Raw genomic sequence first — 17,924 nt, 5'->3', positions numbered from 1 at the left:
CGCGACGAAAAAAAAAAAACTAGAACAAGAAAACACAGAATTAACAAGTAAAAAAAAATTGAGTAACGAAAAAAATAAAAAAGCGAGACCTGCAGCAGCGCGTACGAAGGTATTTGAGGGTTTATTAGAGCGTCCGCTCTCACGAGGGTTGAATATTGCTTCTAAATAATTTATACCCCAGGGGGTGGCCCGGAGGGTACGTATTATATACGTGTATACGAAGGTATACATAAGGGCGTTGCCCCAGCCGCTGCAATCTCAAAAGTTACGCGTATAAGCGTGGAAGTGCTTTTCAGAAAGTTATGTGCGTATGAAATTATGAATGTCACATACATAAATGCAGCGTATATATGCATGCGATCGTTTTCACTGAGTTCAATATTTGAACTGACAATTTTTATCTTCAAAAAGGGAAGGTGTAGGTACAGGTGGGGGGCATTCCACGTAAAGTCGACCAAAGTTTGTCCTCGTGTTTTTGTGACTTTGATTTTTTTTTCCATCAGAATAGGAAACGGTAAAAATTTCATGAATCGCGATACAAACAACTCTTTGAAAAAAAAAAGAAAACTTTCCAATTTTTCGAAAATTGTCAACCAGCGTCAAGAAATGTCCGGATCACAACAAATTCGGAAATATCGGGAAACAGAAACAGAGGGAATAAAAATGGCGTCGAAGAACAATGGATGAAAAATTCACGGAACAGTTCTCCGATCGGAAAAAAATTCGGAAATTTACTCCGACCAGTTTGGCGCGTGTCGTTATAGAAATAAATGGAGGACACTGTCGTGAGTAAAAAGGAAAAAAGAGAAAGTAAAAAGGTCGAATGTCCCGGACGATTGAATTGGAGGGTTTTAGAGGTCAGATGAGTGGGAAGAGTTTGGTGAACTTTTGGCCTCTGGTTTGTTGGGTCGATGAAATCGCAGGATTTTCCCCGTAGATACGGGGTGTGTGGTAATTGTATAACTGGCAATGTGTATCAAATATACGTAAAGAGGTAAACTCATGTAATATGATATAATTATCATTCGAAATGAGGTGTACGCATGTAGGTTTGTACGAGCTAATTAACTCGTTTACTGATTGAAAACAGGAAGAAACCAAAAAAACAAAAAAAAAAAAAATACCAAAGAAACGGGAAAAAAAAGTTGGTGAGACTGTGTCTTCCTTGTGAATATCTCATCACGTGCGCCGTTGTCTCGTTTTGCATTTAAATTGAGGAAAAAAGGAACAAAAAAAGAAACAAAAAAAAAAAAGGAAAAAGAAGAGTACAACGAACATCATCGCGATGCTGCTCCTGTCTCGGAGCCTTACGAGGAAGGAAAAGAAAAAAATACGGTTTGAAAAAAAGAACACGCCGGGGTACCTCTATTTTTAGTAAGAATATCCCCGAATTTACATTCATATTACACAATTATAGCGATTATTTTATTTTTGTTTCGTCCGTGTGCTAAATAAACATGAATTTGAATCATGCGGGATAATTTAATGAGCGACGTATCAGAAACAATAAGAGATGAAAAAGCCGAAAGAAAATGAATGTAAAATGAAAGTGAAAATATTCAAATATTAGAAATGTGAATTATTCAGCGCCGGGAAATGAGGTGGAAAGTATATTTTTAAGCACGCAGTTAAAAAAAAAAAAACAGAAGTACAAAAAATTTGAAATCGTCTTTATGTAGGTGTATAGGTATAGCTAAGCGTATACTATAATATGATATAATCTCACCTTGTCTCTGATTTCTTGCCGCATTTTTTCACGCTCTTCTTCCATTTTGCGGTGTTTTTCCTTTCGTCGTTCCTCAGCTTCCCTGATGGCCTCCTGTCGTTCCCTCTCTGCCTCCTCTTCCTTCTCCTTGTCATCTTCGTCTCCCCCATCGCTGCCCACCGCCCCTGTTTCGTCACGAAGACAAGGAGGGAAGAGAAAGAGAAAAATGAAAAGAAAAGAAGAATGAAATATTTAAAAAAAACCGTTTCTGCGTGCGGTTGTAGCGCGGACAAAAAAAGAAGAGGTTCGTGTATATTTACGTACGACATACACACCCGAGAAGACTAAAGTGATTGAGGAAAAAAAACAAAAACAAAAAATATGACCTCCGACACGATTGTCCGGCCAAACTCTGGCTACACTACCGTACCTCGTTTCAGTTAATACGACCAACCATCGTTCGAAGAGGGTAATTTTAATGGTTAACCCTTACGATGCAAAAACTTCGCGATCGTTATCACCCTGGACGATATACATTTTCAAGTAATTTTAATTAACCAAATCCTGGAATTTCAATTGCGAGCGTTGAATATTTAAGTATTAATATCATATCACCTATATACTTCTGCGTATAATGTGATTATAAGGATACACCACGTTCATGAGTCGACGACAGACCATATATTGTGTTCGGCCTACATACCGAGCGAAAAAAAAACTTCGCCTTTCATACTCCTGCGTGGATAGAGGTACGTGTATGCACACGTATGTATACATATATGTATAAATTATTTACTTCACCTCCCACAACCCTGGCGGCGTAGTCTCGCGCAGCTTGAGGACATTTTTCTTCATCGGATTTTTATTTATACACCACGACACTGACCCACCACATCAAGAACTAGAAGCTCTCTTTCAACACATCAAGAGTGAAGAGAAAAAAAATAAAAAAATACACTCTAGTTACCGGCAGTAGTGGCCTGCTTTTGATCCGCTACATTCTCGACTCCCAGCACTGATGAGAGGCCAGCTCGAGCATTTCTTTGCGGAAGCGAGTACAAAATTAGTTTTTTTTGTTTTTCGTTTTCTCGACGCTATTTTTTTCTCACTCTGGTTTCGTTGTCGCGAACGCGCGAATCACGTCGAAAGAAGGAGAGAAGAAATAAGAATTGAAACAGCACGATAAACTCCGTAATTTCAGAGGAGAAATATGACGTGTTATAAGTACATATATTCCGACAGCGAAGCGAAGCCAAACGGCGAGTGTCCGAGACGATCGACGAGTGACGCGTACGATATCGCTATAGCGTCGGTGGACGATGCGATACGAATAAGGCTCACTTTTGGATATCCTGAATTATATATAGACCCGGGGATGACGATAAATATTTTAAACGGTCGCGACAGCGCTTCTCTGTATGGGTAATACCGACCCCATAGGTATATACCTATACCTACGTAGCGCGGGAATCGAAGCGCAGGATGGGAACGGTACGGATGGGATGGGGAGATCGAGAGATATATTCAGAGTGTTGGGAAGGATGATCCGATAATTTCCCTAAGTGCCTCCTGCAGCGGAAGGCGGAGGATGAGGAGAAAGAGCAAAGGGAGAGGGAAAGAGGATCGAGTTGTGGATACCGAACTCCAGATTTAGAACATCATTCAATGCTCGGTTTCTCGCGCCTTCTCGCACCTCGCCACACCGCTCCCATCTATCCGCTCCTTTCTGCAATGCTAAGTGATATCCACTTGAAAACTACATTGTTTGCGGATTAGGTGAGATTTGAATTTGCAAGTGTAAATTTGTCGGGATCAGACGACGACGACGACGATGGCGACGATGATTCGCGCGTTTAAAGCGATGTACATATATATATATATATATATATATATATGTATCTAAATACATAAATATACATATATATTTCTCTGCATACGTACGTACGTGCAGGTATGAAATAGAATGTACACACACATACTCGCGAGAGCGTACGGCGAGCTGTCGTTCGCTTTTATGCAAATGTAAAATTCAAATCGACCGGGACCATTTATTTGCACGCTTCGTTCGGTTGATGATAAAACCAAAAATCCTCCCCCGTACGTCGTCTAAATACCGTTAAGCGAATTTTCATCTAAATTTCTAAATCCTTATCAAACACTAATCTCCATTACCGCGCGGTGGTCCGCGGTTGTAATGGTTATAATATTCAGCTAATTATTACACCCCGCACAGTGTAATAGATATTGATTACGATAAGGTTATATCACGGTAATTAAATTCCACAAAGATTTTCCACGTCCCGTAATCGGCTACTAATAAATGTTTCAAATCAACCTCGTCTACAGGGTGTCCAATTTTCGAGATATTCGCGTTGGCTGTTACACCAAAAATTCATCCAATCCGTTCAACAAAAACCGCGTCCAACATCTTTTCAATAAAAAAATCAACCGACAATTTTCATTTCATTTTTATCACCGGCTAATATCTCATCCCTCTCCACGCGAAGCCCCTAAAACTTTTCATCCGTTGGTTCTTTTTCCGTTGAAATTTTTTTCCAACGTAGTCATACCCAATTATTTTTTCATGCGAAAACCGCTCGTATTTAGACCGTATAATAAATAAGGTGAACACGTGTGTGCACGTGGATAGTTCTAGCGACGCATAAAAGGGGATGTGAAAACTGTTATCCAGAAAATGATCAGATCTGCAAAACACTCCTGCCCGTAGAAACGGCGGCGGTAGAAGCTGAGAAGCGTCACCACGAGTGTCTTCTTACCAGGTACATAGAGACGTACACGTATATATGTAATCTTTATGTAGGTACATAACTATATACCAATGTCTCGGTTTTCCCCGTACCTTGCTTCTCGCGTACCGCCGATTTTCCTCCGCGTCTTTACCTCGACGTGCGGCTTCGAGGGAAATTGACAAAGTTTGTTCACTAGCCACCCGGGCGACTGAGAAGAAAAATAACAAAACTATCCGTAAGAAAAAAAAAAAAAAAAAACCACAACAAACAAACAAACGAAAAGGATAAAATAGAATAAAAGAATGCCAAGACGCAAATAACGCGACTTCGTGAAAGTCTGTAAGAAAAATTAGAGGGGTGCCGGCGCTGCCGCTACTTTTTATAAAAGTATAAATCACCCATGACTAGATGAACTTTGAACAGGTTGAACTGAACTTTATGAGGGTGGGAAAGGAATTTAAAAAACGAAAAAACACAAACGAACGACCATTTGTTTCGATATACCGATCGTTTTGTTCATCCACAGTAATTGTCGATTTTTCAAACAGGATTTCTGATGCGACTATTTTTTTTTTGTTCAAGTTATGATGATGATAAAATTCTTGAAACTAATGAAACTACATCGCGATGAACTAGTTTCTTGCGTATGTTAGAGAGACGAAGAGAAACAGAAAGAGGATTAATTTTGTAACTGATAATGTATTCCATGTTTGTATAAAAAATGACATTTGGTCATCAGAATGTCCGGATCCGATGCCAAGTAAGTGTACATGGTAACTAATCTAACTTTGTTATTCACTCGTATACGATAAAATTTAATAATATTCGAGGTTTTTCCATTCGAAATGTACATTTAGCGGTGTTGTCGCGGGTACAAACGAGCGAGCGGAACTTTTTGATCTCGAAAATCATTCCCCTGGTTGTGTGTAGCTGATGCAGGTATATCAAAATGTCAGAGTCCGTTATATCGACCATCAAAAGTATACCCATAACCAACATTACCTACCTATGTACTATACACACCCACGCATAGACACGTATAGGTATGTACGCGGTAACGAAATCTCATAAATTTTGTCACATCACCATTCGAGCAGCGAGCGAAAGAGGGACGTCCGATGTATGTACCTACGCGTGTGCCTCTACCCGCGGTTAGCTGTTACGTACGAAATCACGTAACTCCCTCGACGTGAAAAAGCAACAGCAACGAGATCAAAAAACAAGATCGCAACAACACGTTCGAAAATCGAAGAAAACCAAAAAAAAAACAATGGGAGCAACCGGAGCACACCGGGATAACTGGGAAAATATAGGCGCAAAGAAAAATGCGGTTTGGGGATTTTTCTGGGTTTCGTTTTTTTTTTTTTGTTTTTTTTTTGTTTTTTTTCTGTTTCTCGACTCGCAATTCAGCGCAATCACTGTAGACCGAATTACACCGCTGGACAAACTCCGCAGGGGGATAATACTATGTATTATACGGTGAAACGAACGATCCCCTTTCCCGACGATTAGGCAAAGGCCGGAGGGAGTAAAGTTGCGCCGAATCAAAAGCACGTCAGCTTTTTTTTTGATTTGATTTTAATTTTTTTTTTTTTTTGTTTCTTCAATTTTTATTTTACATTTTTGGCTCACACGGCACAGCTATGTACAAAGGCATAATATAAATTACTTTGGACGGATATTGATCATGCCTGTCAAGTATAAATATGTGCGTGGGAATTTTCATGATCGTAATTTTGGTCAAATGTTAGAAGTCAGAAGAACTTGTCAAGTTGAGAGTAATCGAGATAATTCATCAACCCCTTCACATTTATTCTCAAAGTAACGTAGGAATATAAGCAAAATTATTAATTTTCAAACCTAAATCCCGCGGAATCTTAAAAAAGTTAGACCGATTAATTTCTTTTTCTTCACCTTTCTTTATTTACAGTTTTTTCCCCCGCTCAAGACCGACGATGAAATTCGGCAACAACGAATAATCGGAAACGAGTGAATTGAAAATGGTTCATGATGATATTAACGATATCGGTATTTATTTAATTATTAGCAGAAAATTGAAATAATCCTTACGCCGGAATTCAACGCCGAATGTGTAGGAAAAATGTAACGAGAAATGTTTCGAAAACTTTTCCTTAAAATTTTCTACGTGGTTTGAGGCGGAATAAGTAATCTTTCGAACGAACAAAAAACAAACCGGCTTACTATTCGGAGTTCAAGTAATAACAGTTTGCAAAAAAAAAAAAAAAAAAAACAAGAAGAGGAATGCCGCAAGGTGGGCGAGGGTGGTTCTGAAATTTTCATATTACGTACTCGTAGAACGGTGTGTATCTTATTTACCTTGCTTTCGAATGAAGCTTTAATTTGCTTTTCTGTTTTTTCATCATTTTTCTTCTATTCCTTTGTTTATTTTCTACGTTTCGTTTCGGCGTTAATATCAGAGGCATGCAACCGCGTCTCTATTAACTCTGCAGGCTAAACCACTTGCAGCTTCGGTGGTTTTAGTCGCGAATTACTCGAGTAGTGGGCGGTGCCCAGCTCTCTGAAGTTGTTACCGTGATTTCGCAGTAGCCGGGACGCGGCACTGTTCGCATAGCGTACAAGAAAAACATATACACCACGTAGATAGATATATTTCGCACACGTATACCTATAGCGGCTGGAAAAGCAGGATTTCCGCTTCCATATCTCTCAACTTCTACCGACCTATAGTATGTACACACAAGTATGTATTATACCCGTATAGGTATATAGGTATCCGTATGTATGTACCTATTTCGGTTTGCGGTTTTGGATATCCCCCGCAGGTAGTTCCGACCAAAACGTGAATAAATTACTTCTCCTTTTTGATATGGATTATGCTAAGCAGGAATTCCGAGGTTATTTGGGCGTGGCTAAAAACCAGAAATATATAAAGCTATACATAAGCGACGATATATTCCGAAAAAAGACATACCTGTCTAAAACCGTTGAATAGAGTGTCACCAGCGAAATTGAAAATATCAATTCGTTCGTTTCTTTGAAAATTTTTAATTCGTCTCGGAGTGATACGTACGAATAGTGATGATAATTAGTATAAATACATAAATAAAAAACACTCGCAATTACATAAACCAGAATTTTTCCAGTAATTTAAATTACCATCCATGTCGTCAATTATGACTTACCTATCCGACTCTTGACCTACTGAGTGGTATCGAGCCCTTAAAAACGTAATCCTTCGAGTTTCGACGATGAGTGACTCTTACCTGAAACACATCAATGGAAAATGGAAACATTAATATCCGCGCGTATCGAGGGACGAAACAAAGAGTTGGTGCACAGAAAACGATTCGAAAGAAAAATGACGATGTTAATGAAAGTGAAAATCGACGCGCCATCCTAAATTAAAAATGTCGAAAGAATCGGGAACAAGTTTATATCTTTTATGAGCGAACGAACGTCTGCAGGGAGGGATATTATTATACCCGTTGGGTATAAAAGTTCGATTTTTTACGCGGTCTTTTAAAAGTTCAACGATTCCTCGCATTTTTGTAATCCCGAAATCCCTTCGTTTTATGATGTACGTATATATACCCTCTCTATAAACTTCCACTCTCTCTCTCTCCCACCCCCACGAGTTTTGCTCGCTCTGACGGTCTCCTCCTCAATAAATTCGATTTTTTTCTCTTCCGTTGTTTTTTTTATTCCTCGATCGACGCCTTTATCCTGTTGAGGGTTGCGGGCGTAAATCGTAGAAATCGGGGTCGAAGAAGAAAGAATACTCACAGAGGAAAGTGTTTCGAGAAAAAAAGGTTCTGCGAAGCCAATTGGGAATATCATTGATCGTTCTCTACTTTTTTTCGCGTGTTTATTTACGTGAACAAATATGTCGACCAGAATCTGTAATCATTGTTTGTTTTTTTTTTTGATTTTCTGCAATTCCGGTACTTTCGGACAACTCAGCATAGTTTGGTGGACGAGATCGACCGGTATCTTTCGGAATGGACCCCATGGCCGGGCGTTACAAATTCCAATCAACCGAATGGATTTATCGTCTTTGAAATACGTCGAGCTGTCCAACCTCAACAGCGGCATCAGCGTCATTGGGTGCAATGAGATGAGATCGGTAACTGTACCACTGGCGGGAACGTTAACTCCGTTTCTTGTTCGCCGCTGCTGCTGCAGCTGAGCCATTGATTGGATCCTAGATTGCAGATTATCCGTTACCCTATTCCCGCAGAGCTTACGATTTCCAACACGCCAAAGAGGCGCACTTTACACACAACCGTCAACCCTCATTTTTTTCTGCGATCGATTTTCGCTTTTTGTTTTACATACCTTGCATTCTTTTCGTTTTTCTCGTTTTAATTTTTCTCTCTCTCTCTGCCTCGCAGTTAATTTGCATCCAATTTTGAAATTATTTTTACCGGAACGTATCAGATTTCATTTATCTGGTTGGCGATTTTTTTTGTTTTCGAGATTTCCGTTTTCATGAAGAGTTGGATTCCAAATGTTCCACGTGATTTTTGGAAAATCGCCAAAAAATTTTCGATGAGTTCCAGAGATACGACAGAATTTCTCAAAAATTATTTGGCTTCACAAAGATTTTAATTGTGGCCGAGATTTTGCTAGATTTTCAAAATCAGACAGCAGATTTAATTTCGCCACCTGACTTCAATGACATATTTTTCGCTGCTTTATGTCAACATTTCAACATTCTGGTTATCATGCATCGGACTTTTACTGTACAGCAAGCCCTTCGCTAATTGCTGGAAGTTTATGGATTAATTTCTTTCGTAGGTGCAAAAACGTTGAAACAAAATAAAATGAAGTACAATGGAATGAAGGAAAATTAAATACCCTTAAGCCTTAAACGTTAACCTGAACTGCAGCAGCAGCAGCAGCAGCAGTTTACTTGCCCGTATACTACGAAGTCGATAAGATTTTACGTTCATATTTCAATGTTTCAATGTAATTAGAATATGAGGTACGAGGAATAATTTACTTACTACTGTACGATAATAAATAAGCTGATTATTCATATTCTACAAGTTGAATTCACATATTTATTATTTTTTTTTTTCAAAGAAAGAATATTAAAAATTTTATTTTTGCGGACTTGACTCGCAGCGCGGTTTCGGAGATTCTGATAGGGTTCGCGAACCGAGCAGAATTCATAACGCGCGTACATCGTGCGGTCCAGCTGGGATTTCTTTTATTTATTTTTCTCGTTTCTAATGTTTTTTTTTTTTTTTTTCTCTTCTCGTTCGCTTCTTCCTTTTTCGAGGCGTCTCCAATATCGCAGCAGATATGATTTATCGCGGGACCAATATCACCGACGTTTACCAAATCGTTCCAATATTCGGCTCGCCTCGCGTGTGTCGCATTAGACGAAAGCAGCAGCAGCAGCGGCAGCAGCAGCAGCAGCGCAACAGCAGTTTGCTGAAAACTTCTCCACTTATGAATCCAAAGTATGTACGGTACGTGGATATACACGACCACCGTGTCTATCAGTCCACCTCAAATTACATTAGCAAAACTGCGAAGTCGATCAGTCCTCATACACGTCACAACGATCTTGAAAACTAGTTTTGATAAATAGGGAGTCCGGAGAGCGCCTAAGATCAAGCACTGCCAATGATTTTTAATAGAGTCAACGCATGGGCTATTAAACTCGGCTAATTGTAAGTATATGGAGTTTGCGAAACACACCAGTAATCTAGAGACCGAGGTAACAGCTTGCCGACCTGCCTCAACCATCCTTATCCTGGACTAGTCTAGCGTTACGGACCCGGATTTTGTTGCCTCTAATTATAACACCGACCTAAGTTAACTTGTTTTAAAACTCGACTCTCCAGTGTCCACCTCTATCCCCCATTAAAGTTTGTTCCAAACTATCCTCAACGAAGAAGAACTCCTTACCATCCCGTGATCGTTGTATATTGTATCGTAGATATATACAATATAATGTATATCGGTGTGACAATGACAATAATTATCCGAAAAACTTCCACCTCAGCGTTATTGTCAAGGTCGTCGAAATCATAGCGGTGAATGCGATTGAAAAAACGGGGGCTGCAATCCAACGAACGAGGTCAGAGAAAATCTAATCGTGCGGTACGAACTTAAAATCTTGAAATTACTTCAAGCTCGTGCGAGCGCTCGAAGTCGAGTATGAGCTATAATTTTCGCGTATTCAGTCCGTCGTTAACTCATGCACGGTGTCGTTATGTATGTATATCGACTGCAAACATTGTTCGGTCGAAAAATTGCAATGAAACAAAAAAAAAAAAAACGAAGTAGAAACGTAAAACTGAGAGCTGATTATCGTAAGGGTAGTTTTCGGACTAGGTTTTCTTTCACGGTTTACTTTCAACATCCTTTCACCCGATATAGAATAAGTTCTACGAAAGCACAGTGACTGCGATGCGATGTGGCAAAAATAAAACAAGGTATACATTATACGGTATACGTATATGTTGAACATTTCACGCATGTGCATGTAAGGTGTATACGTATGTATACGTTGCAACGGTATCTACGATATAATATAAACTAGGAGATGGTGTTGTCCCTCGCGACACGAAAAGCTCCGACGACTCTCTTCCGCAATGTCGGTCTTGACCCAAATGGAGCTTTACGGTATACATACGTATAAATGTATCTGGGTATGTGGCATACCCATTTACAGTAGCGCATTACCTACGTCTATTTAACATGTAGTACGGTAATAATATCACGTGGGCTTGTCACGTCTCGAGGTTGAACGTAAGGGAAGACCAAAAATACTCATTATGATCGTCATTTATAATCCGAAATTTTTTTCTAAACTCTCCTCGATTCCTTGTCGGTGGCTTTACGTTAAATGGATGGTATCGAGCAATAGCTTGTTCGATCTTCGATAATTATTAATCGAAGAATTCAAGTAACGCGTAGATTAAATAAAAGATAGAAAAAATTAGGGTTCTCACCATGCCGCACGTTTCAACATTGACGGATTGTCTGTTGGTTTTTTTTTTTTTTTCTCCCTTTCATCGACGACCTGTATTTAAACGCGATAGACGGTATTGTACGAGGCGAGAATTTAAAGTGACCTTTATTCACTTTAATTCGTAAATTGTACGTCGTCCTCTTTTGTCTACTCTGCAAATATCACGCTACTCACTCTGTAGCATCAGGAGCGGCAGTGGCTGGTTTTCCAGTCTTGTTGTAGAACGAGTACATACCCCTTAGTACAAGGTTTATAATGTTTGTTCAAATTAACTCGCGGTAATCGAATTCCGGCTGCTGCCCATCAAACCGACACACTCCGTTCAATCTATAAATATATACCTAATCAAGCAAACAATTAATTCTCAACTATCAACCCCCTCGTCCTTTCAACTCTAGTTTGTTTTTTTTTTTTTTCTTTCTATCAAATAATAAGCACAGTAAGTAGGTAAAAAAAAAGAAAAAGAAAAGAAAAAAAATGATCTTCGGTGCATAGCTACGATTTTTCAGACACAAAGAGTAATCGCGTCGTTGGGAAAAAAAAGCAAACAAAAAAAAAACCCAAAAATAATTAGAACGTCGAAAAAAAAATGTCACCGAGAGAATTATGTACTTTTGAAACAAAAAGCTAGCTTTGTACTCGTCAGGTTGAGAAATAATAATAATCGAGCGACCGAATTATCCATCTTCTTTTTTTTTCCTCCTCATAATTAGAGTTAGTATAATATTAACCGTTCCCCATAATTATTCAGTTCCTCCTCGCTTATCTTTATTTCGTCTTCTTTGTACGGTAATACGAAGCGGGTGTGCAAAAGTATCCGTGTGTAGCAGTTCGTAGTTCGGAGCGTGTAGCGTGGCGTGTATAGGGAATGACTCTGGGGAAAACTAAACTAAGACGATGAAGCAAGAGGAATGCGAAACCGTTGATTGCTGGCTTTGAATAATTTTCGCTATTTCACCCCAGAAACCAGTAGGAGCACCGGCGCAAGCAACTCTTGCTCCAAGTATAGACAGGTATGTACGGTACAAGCTGATGCTCCCGATGCTTCAGAATCTACGCAGCGGAAGTAGCCGAGGAACTTCTAACCACCCATAACAATTCCCACCCTTTTCACCTACCCTTTGCCCTCTCCTCGTACCTCTCATACCCCGCTTTCTCGCGAAGTTACGGAGTCACGGGAGGAAGCAAAAATGAAATAGATTCCTGCAGGCAACTAGGAATCTTCGTTCTTTCGAAAATCTCGATTCTTTTGAGCATGTTGGATTGAAAAAAAAAAAAAAAAAAAAACAAAGGATATTTAAAACAAAATTTACATGCAGTTACGATTCTAAGCATGGACGAAATGTATAGCGAGGTGAATAAATTATCCGAACAGATGGTCGCCGCGAGAGGATTTGGAACGAACCTTTTCAGCCGCAAACTACGTAGAGCTTGCACTCTATAATTACTATCAGTTGTGAGAGCTTATCGTGATTCCGACTTAGTAGCAGCCATCCGCTACCTCGTCTCTCACTTTTCCCTCTCGAGCTTTTTCTCTTCGTCTACTAGGCGTTGTTAGGAAGGGTGTTCTCCAACATCCGAAATTTATCGTTGAAGAGTTTAAGCGAATATCTAAACACGCCAGGGTCTAGTTAATAAGATTGATGGGGTCGAGGGTGGGTGGGTGGGGGGGGGGGCGGGGGGTCTGGGTGAGTTGAGTCGAGAACTGCGGGGTACGGAAGGTGAAAGAAAAGGAACAGGAGGTGAAACGGCTTCAATAAGGATAATATTCTGGTCCTCGGGCAAAGGTACGTGGTCGTTCCACTCGACTCGCTGCCTGTTTGCATTAACATCGGACCAAGAGTCCTCCCCCTACGCCGTCACCCTCTTTTTTTTTACTCACTTATCTTTTATTCATGAGTCGGGTCTGATAATAAAAAAAAAAAAAAAAAAACAAGAATAAGATAAAGGACGAAAAATAATAAAAAAACTGCAAACAATTCGCGAATGTTTGCTCCTATGAGTGTTATTATAATATGCTAAGGGTACCGAGTTCTTTTTACCTTCCGTTCTTACCGAGATTCTCCATCTCTTCATTTATGAATCATTAATATGATAATTTCAATCTGCGCGGGTTTGACGTGATAGCCGGAATGACACGGGGAATAGAATTATACTTTTTATACGATGTCCTTTTTCTTTTCGTTAATTCGATGTCTTTGAATTCTTGAAATTTTTCGATATACCTACTCAATTTACCGAATTCAAGTGATACGAATAATGGAAAAAATTCAAAGTTAATTTTCAATGAAATGAACGGTGAAAATGCGAATCGAGGTGAAATTTATCGTAAAATAATTTCTACGCTATTAAGCGGGCGTGAATTATATCGAGGTTAATAACGACCGGCGATGAAGTCGCTATGCGTGTAATAAAGCGGATGTGGTTTTTTTAACCGTCGAAATACAGAATAGGTGGTGGTGTACGTACGAGCGAATAACGCGATAGCGTTTGTGCGCAGTTGAAAACGTCGAGAGGAGTAATGAATGAATGAATTTTTCTCGTCTTCCATTCGTGTTTTTTTTTTTTTTTTTATCTTCCCATACGTCACTCCGAGTCCGTTCGCGTTATCGTCGAACGGTTTCGCTGTTCCGTTGATTTACATAAACGCGGATGCTTCACAGATTGTTTTCACACTCGGCGCGAAGTCTTTGCAACATGAAGTGGTTAACAGTTTTCCTCGTGCTTTTGGTCGTGGTATCAAGTGCGCTAATTGCATCTGCAAAGCCGCAGCAGTTGCATCGGAAAGTTGCCATTGTCGTACGTTTGAGACCCTGCCAAGCAGGATTTCGTCGGATCGGTAACGGTCGTTGTAGAAAAATCGTGTAGTCACGACGATTGAACAGGTAAGGATTTGAATTAGATGAGAAAGAAACATTCTTTTGATCACCCAAATTGAAGTCCAGATTTTCAATAAAAAGCAACCAAGAAATTTTGTCCTTTGTCCTTGCGAGAAGAAAAAAATTTAATGATCTGTCAAACAGTGATCTGAGGAGCGATCGCTGCGCGTTGAAAAAACAAAACGGAATTCTATCAATTCCATAATTTCATCGAGCAGAAATACGATGTGAGCCGCGAACATATAATTAGTTAATTAGTCAATTTCATTAATCGTTATAACGCGTATTAATTAGCGATTCCGAGTATTCTTACGAGATAAGTAGGATCATCTTTCTTACGTACGTCACACAATTTTGTTTTTACAATCAAAGTTCGCGGTTCACCGTTTCCAGTGACCCACGGTCAGCAACATCAGCTTATCGATCTCATATAAATTCATAAAGTCGAAGTTTAGATGGACGAAGATTTTTTTTACAAATGATAAACACCAATTGAACGGAGATTCTCCTTTTTTTCGCTAGTTACGGAGGTTCTAATTTGATTTCCTTATTGCGTTGTACGTATTGTACGAGGGGCGGTGGACGGGGGAGAAGGGGAGGCATCGTCGCGTCTCGCAACGACGGATTAATGCCGATGATTAACAACCGTCTACCTCCCCCGTGTCCACCTGCGGGAGAAACAGGGGGAAGTTTTTTTTTTTTTTTTGCGGAAAAACCTTTCGACTATCATATTTCCTACTCCGCTGTGCTTTACTTTATAATTAACTCGTTAATCTAATAATAATTCACAGAGCGCCACGGGAGCGAGAAGATATACGTCGAGGACAGCATCACGAACGCTCCGAAACCAACTTCGATAGATTCTTCGAGCTGCGTTATTCATTGGTTTCTTTTTTTTTTCCATTTTTTGTTTCTTCATTTACGAAGACTACAGAGTACGCGTTTCAATGAATCGGAAAACGGAATGACGATCGCAATGGTAAGTTGACCACGTAACATAGGTATTTCTAATTCAATTTTCCACGTTCTCATTTTTTCCGTTTTCAGATACAACACTATAATGCCGTACGAAGTCGAAATTGAAAAGCTTTCAGCGAATTTCTTGGATTTCGATCTTTCGCAGTTGATTAGAATTTGGACTTTTGAGAAACATTTTTGTGATTGAGAAAAATGGATTAAAAAGAAAGCAATATGCACAGGCCAGCTGTATCTGCAGATAAAATGATCTTTCGATGAGACCGAATTTGTTGATTTTTTTAAAAAGAAAACAAATCACGCACGTAAACAAAGATGAAGAAATGTCAAAAGAAACTGATTGAATAAAAGTTCAAAGAACTATATATTGATAAAACTTCCTCATAATACCTCGGAGGGGTGAGAAATCGAAGAATAAAAAAAATGACACTGCACCTCACTAAAAAAAAAAAGTCTAACCAAAAGTCTTTCTTATTTATTATTTCCGCTGCTCGACAAATGAAAATATACAAATATAGCGTAGGTACAACGTATAGATAGTTTTGATACACACCCGGGAGTCGCGGCGGGGCGGGAGGGAGGGGGTTTGTGAAGGTGCCGGTACAGTGGATTGATCCACAAAATTAATCCACATAGAAACAGGCTAATATGACCGTGCATATTTATGTAAAATTTTATCGATCGTTTGCGAGCGTAACGCGAACCTTATCTTCAAACTGGATTACAGGTAACAGCGAGCGAAAATTAATTTAAAAATAGAGGACTCTATTTTGTCTTCGCAAAAACCGAATGAAAAACGAAAGGGGAAAAGTTAATACAAGTAGGGCCGCCATCGAGGGAGCTGAGAATAGGAAAGTTGACGAACGAAGGGATACCGATGAAAGAAGAAAAAGTAGGAATTGAAAGTCAAAAGAAAGCAGCATGCTTTGTCTGTAGTAGACATACCCAGTATGTCCATGGCGTTAGATGTGTTGCGCTCGTCTTGGTGGCGGCAGTAGAACTGGCGCCGTCTCGGCCGGACGTTGTTCCTGCTTCCCAGACCCTCCCTACCCCAGAGGAAATTTCAACCCCCTTAACACTTCAACCCCTTGCGTACACGGAAAATCCCCACCCATCGGCGCAGTGGGCGTGTTTCGGTCATAGCGAGTCGACGGAGAGGGGAAATACTCTCTTTCCTTTTCTTTTAAACATCTCTTCCTCTTTTTTCTTTTCTCTTCCCCAAAACTATAGGGGCGGGAGGGAAATGGAAGGGATGACGCGCGCTGGTGGGAGAACCGGGAGATAAGGGTTCGAAAACGAGGGAGGGGGGTTGGTTGCGCGAATCGTACGTTGTACGCTGCTCGTGTAAGAGAAACGATACGAAACGAAACGAACCGCACAGGTACGGCGAAGCGTCGCGACGCCCTGCGGTGTTACATATGTATGTAAATAGCGTTTGTTACTCTCGACACTTACACGCTCACGTGATTTTTTATTTTCACATTTTTCTAATGTTACACCGTGTAAAATTTTCTCTCCAACTAGCCCTAGATTTTTCGATTGCAACGCGACGTGATGTATTTCTCATCCACGCATTTCTTCGTGTTTTTCCTCTTCTTTGATTCAATTCTATTTTCATTCTTTTTACTTCAGATCTAGTATTTTTCATCCCCTTCCTCGACTTTCAATTCCTCCCGTTTCTCCCCTTCGGATTCTCTTTTCCCTGAATTTTCTCGAGTAATTATTATATCGGAACGTGAAGGAAAATCGGGGTGCGAGCACCACAATCATATTTCGCGTAGCTGCCGATGACAGTATACGTATAGAGAGAAGATCGCCTCGCGTTACTTGGAAAATCGAGGCGGAAAAATCGTAGACTATGATGAGAAATACGTACCTATACATTTTTCTCTCCAGATAATGGAAAACGAGAAATCGTACGCCTCGGAAGTTTATAATGGAAAATGAAATTTGAAAAAACATCGTCATATCGTACGTGCGTCAATTACTCCGTTGTCGCCGCCGTTTTTTTTTTTTTTCTTTTCTCAAATTCCTACAATCGTCATTACTTTTCTTCGGACTTGTATATTTTCTTGGGAAATAGAAAGAAAATGGAAGGAATAAAATATCGAGTAAATAAATAACGAATAAAACGGTTTAATTCGCGGTTTGTTTCGATCTAATAGCATTCTGGATTGACGTGGTAATTGAAGAAGAAAGGGGAGGATCGGACCTTTATGGATAGAAATTGGGTTGCGGAAAAACTTTTTTCAAAAACAATCGGCTGCTAGAGCTCGCTTGCCTCGCTTGCCGCTGAGTAATTAATGACCCGGAGTCAAGCGGCTCGTATCCATCAACCTCCTCACTTCACTCACCTACATACATACAACGTACATATATATATACATATAGCACGTTCAACCAGAAAGTCGTCCCCTAGCCCGGGAACAATGAGTGAACGATTATATCGCGCCTCAGCTATATAATAATATCGGAATTTTCTTCGGTACACGCCGAGTTGTCGAAAAATTGACGAGACTGAAGAAAAGTCGAGGGAACTATGACAAAAAAAAAAAAAAAAGAAAAAAAAAATTAAAATTCGTATCGTTATAATTTTTTTTTTTTTTTTTTTTTATTTCATTTTCATTATTTCACGAATTGATAGG

At 39.7% G+C, this 17,924-nt stretch overlaps 1 protein-coding gene and 1 long non-coding RNA gene across 3 annotated transcripts in view; one reads left to right on the top strand and one right to left on the bottom strand.

Moving 5' to 3' along the window:
* The window catches only part of LOC105689465 (complexin), a 146,956-nt gene that overhangs the window by 22,455 nt on the left and 106,577 nt on the right, over positions 1–17,924 (bottom strand). Inside the window, exons 1-2 of one of the 2 annotated variants that reach the window (XM_048651067.1) lie at positions 16,225–16,331; positions 1,727–1,890 (exon numbers count right to left, since the gene is read on the bottom strand). In XM_048651067.1, the coding sequence (XP_048507024.1) occupies positions 1,727–1,890; positions 16,225–16,237 (177 nt within the window). In that variant the 5' untranslated portion in view covers positions 16,238–16,331. Of the gene's footprint in view, positions 1–1,726; positions 1,891–16,224; positions 16,332–17,924 lie in introns of those variants that run through there. The other variant, XM_048651066.1, reaches the window with a different exon arrangement.
* Positions 14,082–15,486, top strand: LOC105689466. Its single transcript, XR_001103248.3, has 3 exons — positions 14,082–14,310; positions 15,096–15,283; positions 15,352–15,486. It is a non-coding gene; the product is annotated as an uncharacterized LOC105689466 (long non-coding RNA).

The sequence above is a fragment of the Athalia rosae genome, chromosome 2, assembly GCF_917208135.1.
Source record: "Athalia rosae chromosome 2, iyAthRosa1.1, whole genome shotgun sequence".
Lineage (NCBI taxonomy): Eukaryota > Metazoa > Arthropoda > Insecta > Hymenoptera > Athaliidae > Athalia > Athalia rosae.
This window is presented reverse-complemented; position numbering and strand designations above follow the sequence as displayed.